The 4193-nt window shown below is 48.5% G+C and overlaps 1 protein-coding gene across 13 annotated transcripts in view; it reads right to left on the bottom strand.

The window, feature by feature from the left end:
- Positions 1-1018, bottom strand: part of etnk1 (ethanolamine kinase 1) — a 51651-nt gene extending 50633 nt beyond the window's left edge. For all 13 annotated transcript variants that reach the window (XR_011596327.1, XR_011596328.1, XR_011596329.1 and 10 more), the window contains exon 1: positions 796-1018. Coding sequence is in view for 10 of the 13 variants with exons in the window: in XM_070897609.1 (XP_070753710.1) it covers positions 796-942 (147 nt within the window). In the remaining 3 variants the exon portion in view is untranslated. The remainder of the gene's footprint in view (positions 1-795) is intronic.
- Between the last annotated feature and the right edge of the window lie 3175 nt (positions 1019-4193).

Below are 4193 nucleotides of genomic sequence, written 5' to 3'. Positions count from 1 at the left end.
CTCTCCTCCTCTCTCTCTCTCTTCTCTTCCCTCTCCTCCTCTCTCTCTCTTCTCTTCCCTCTCCTCCTCTCTCTCTCTCTTCTCTTCCCTCTCCTCCTCTCTCTCTCTCTTCTCTTCCCTCTCCTCCTCTCTCTCTCTCTTCTCTTCCCTCTCCTCCTCTCTCTCTCTCTTCCCTCTCCTCCTCTCTCTCTCTCTCTCTTCTCTTCCCTCTCCTCCTCTCTCTCTCTCTTCTCTTCCCTCTCCTCCTCTCTCTCTCTCTTCTCTTCCCTCTCCTCCTCTCTCTCTCTCTTCTCTTCCCTCTCCTCCTCTCTCTCTCTCTCTTCCTCTCTCTCTCTCTCTTCCTCTCTCTCTCTCTCTCTCTTCCCTCTCCTCCTCCTCTCCTCCTCTCTCTCTCTTCTCTCTCCACCACTCTCCTCCTCTTCCCTCTCCCTTCTCTTCTCTTCTCCCCTCTCCTCCTCCTCTCTCCTCTCCCCCCCTCTCCTCCTCTCTTCCCTCTCTCCCTTCTCTTCTCTCTCTCCCTCTCCTCTCTCTCTCCTCTCTCCCCTCTCCTCCTCTCTCTCTCTCTCTCTCTCTTCCCTCCCCTCTCCTCCTCTCTCTCTCTCTTCTCTCTTTCCTTTCTCTCTCTCTCTCTCTTCTCTCCCTCTCCTCTCTCTCTCTTCCCTCTCCTCCTCCTCCTCTCTCTCTTCCCTCTCTCTCTCTCTCTTCTTCTTCTCCTCCTCCTCCTCCTCTCTCTCTCTCTTCCACCACCACCTCTCCCACCCCCTCGGGCCCGCTCTTCCCCGGCTCTCCCTTTACCTTGAGTTTCACGGCCGCCGGGTCCCAGTGCGGCCTCATCTCGCGGAGCAGCCGTCGGGAGCCCGCTTCCACGTCGTGTTGGTCGACGGTGATGTGCAGGTCGGGGACGGCGGGCGCCGCGGCCGGGACGTGGATGTAGCTAGCCATGGCAGGCTGACTCTCTGCTCTCACCGCCGCGCTCGACGCTCCGCTGCTGGAACTTTCCACCGCCCTCCCCACCGGGCGCACGCGCGCGCACCTGGCACGCCGCCATACGACCTGACGTCACATGAGGGACCGGGAAGTGTCGGGGTTGAGCACGAGGCATGGGTGCAACCTTCAGTATGCACTGGGGCTCACTCCCAAGGGCTTCGAAGGATTCATTAAAATCTTCCAAAATATATATAAGAACAATTTGCATTTTGTAATAGCAGAAGACTGCGCGTGCTGCAAATCTGAAGGAAAAAGAAAAACAGGCTTGCATTTATATAGCGTCTTTCATGACCATCTGACATCTCAAAGCACTTTACAGCCAATGAAGTACTTTTTGGGGTGTAATCACTGTTGTAAGTTTTTTTTTGGGCACTAAAATAATTTTTTTTCTCTCCGAGTGCCCCCTATAAAAGAGGAGGGGGACACTAAAAAACACCAGCAACTAAAACAAATTAAACCCTAAAACATAAAATCACCGCGTGCTCCATCTCCAAGGACACCCTGGCGCAGATGTACGCGCGGAAGAGAGGCAGGCAGTCAGGTTGAACGACCCCCTCGACCGCCCACTGCCTGGACCGGCTGATGGCACCCTTGGCCGTGCCCAGGAGCAGTCCTACGAGGAGGCCCTCGGACCTACCCGCTCCCCTCCGCACAGGGTGCCCAAAGATCAGGAGTGTGGGACTGAAGTGCAGCCAGAATTTCAGGAGCAGCCCCTTTAAATAATAAAACTGTAATCACTGTTGTAATGTGGGAATCGCGGCAGCCAGCTTGTGCAAGCTCCCACAAACATCGTCATAGGCAGTCCCTCGGAATCGAGGAAGACTTGCTTTCACTCTAAAAATGAGTTCTTAGGTGGCTGAACAATCCAATACGAGAACCACAGTCCCCGTGCCATAAACAGCAATGTGATAATGACCAGATTGAGGGATAAATATTGGCCAGGACACTGGGGATCACTCCCCTGCTCTTCTTTGAAATAGTGTCATGGGCTCTTTTGCAACCACCCGAGCGGGCAGACTGGGCCTCGGTTTAGCATCTCATCCGAAAGATGTTAGAAATCTGAAATAAAAACAGAAAATGCTAGAAATACTCAGCAGGTCAGTGAGCATCTGGGGAGAGGAATCTCTCTCCCCAGATGCTTCCTGACCTGCTGAGTATTGCCAGCATTTTGGTTTTTTGTTGCATTTACATTAGAATGTCCCAAAGCACCTTCACAACCAATCATTCACTTTTGAAGTATCGTCAATGTATTGCTTTGAAAACATCCTTGTTATTAAATCCCTTCATGACCATGCCCCTTTCCTATCTCTGTAGCCTCTTCCAGCCCTGCAGTCCTTTGAGCTCTCTGCACTCTCCAATTCTCACCTCGTGCATTCCTGTTTCTAATTGCTCCATCATTGGCGGCCATGGCTTCAGCTGCCTGGGCCCTATACTGTAGAAATTCACTCCCTAATCCTCTCCATGACTCTACTGCCCTCTCCTCTTTTAAGACGCTCCTTAAAACCTACCTCTTTGTCCAAGTTTTTGGTCATCTGTCCTAATATCTCCTTATGTGGCTCAGTTTCAAATTCTGTTTGCTAACACTCCTGTGCAGCACCTTGGGATGTTTTACTATATAAATACAAGTTGTTTTGTTGTTATGTTGCAGGTAAACATGGCAGCCAATTTGCACAGAGCAAAGTCCTGCAAACAGCAATGAGATGAATGATCAGTTAATCTGTTTTGGTGGTGTTGGTTAAGAAATTAATATTGGCCAGGAGACTGAGAGAAATCCTTGTTCTTCACCAGGTAAAGTGTCATGGTTCATTTTAAATTCATCTGAATGGGCAGATAAATGGTTTAACATTTATCTGAAAGGTAGCTCTAACAATGCTTCACTCACTTAGTTACTGCTTTGAACCAACCTAGGTTATGTACTTAACACCATCTAATTGTGGTGTTTGAGATGACAGGGTAGGTAGAGAGAACCAATTTCCTCTGGTGGGAGAATCCAGAACCAGGAGGCATAACCTTAAGATTAGAGTTAGGCTATTCAGGGGTGTTGTCAGGAAACATTTCTTCATACAAAAGGTAGTGGAAATCTGGAACTATCTCCCTCAAAAAGCTATCGAGGCTGGGGGTCAATCGAAAATTTCAAAACTGATGTTGATAGATTTTTGTTAGGAAACGGTATTAAGGGGTGCAGAACCAAGGCGGGTAGATGGAGTTACAATACAGAACAGCCATGATCTAATTGAATGTCTCAAGGGGCTGAAAGTCCTACTACTATTCCTATGGTCCTCAGTCCTGGAGCAGGGCTTCAATCCACAATCTTATTACTCGGAGACAAAAGTGCCACTACTGAGCTGAACCAACACTTGAAAGTGCAGGTATATTGAGGGAGGGATCTGTTTCTTTGTATGCAAGTAACTCAAGAGAAAGACTTGTATTTATATAGTGCCTTTCACGACCACCGGATGTTCCAAAGCGCTTTACGCCAATGAAGTGTAGTTGAGGTGTAGTCACTGTTGCAATGTAGGAAACACAGCAGCCAATTTGTGCAAAGCAAGCTCCCAGAAACAGCAATGTGATAATGACCAGATAATCTGTTTTAGTGATGCTGATTGAGGAATAAAAAATTGATCAGTACACAAGGGATAACTCCCCTGCTCTTCTTCGAAATAGTGCCATGGGATCTTTTACGTCTACCTGAGGGGACAGATAGGGCCTTCGTTTAACATCTCATCTGAAGGACAGCACCCCCAACAGTGCAGCACTCCCTCAGTACTGCACTGGAGTGTCAGATGAGATTTTTGTCTCTGGAGTGGGAATTGAACCCAGAACTTGACTCAGTGCGACCCACTGAGCCACAGCTGCCACCTAAAAGTAGGTATAAATTATGTGCCTGGAACAAAGAAACATAGAAAATAGGAGCAGTAGTAGGCCATTCGGCCCTTTGAGTCTGCACCGCCATTCAATATGATCATGGCTGATCCTATCTCAACACCATATTCCCGCTTTTTTCCCATGCCCCTTGATGCCTTTTGTTTCGAGAAATCTATTTTTCTCCCTCTTAAATATATTCAGTGACGGTGTCTACAGCCTTCTGTGGTAGAGAATTCCACAGGTTCACCACCCTCTGAGTGAAAAATTTCTCCTCATCTTGGTCCTAAACTTCCTACCCCATATCCTGAGACTGTGACCCCTTGTTCTAGACTTCCCAGCCA

The sequence above is a fragment of the Pristiophorus japonicus genome, chromosome 13 (genome assembly GCF_044704955.1).
Source record: "Pristiophorus japonicus isolate sPriJap1 chromosome 13, sPriJap1.hap1, whole genome shotgun sequence".
Classification (NCBI taxonomy): Eukaryota; Metazoa; Chordata; class Chondrichthyes; family Pristiophoridae; genus Pristiophorus; species Pristiophorus japonicus.
The sequence above is the reverse complement of the archived record's forward strand: the minus strand, read 5'-3'. Positions and strand labels throughout refer to the sequence as shown.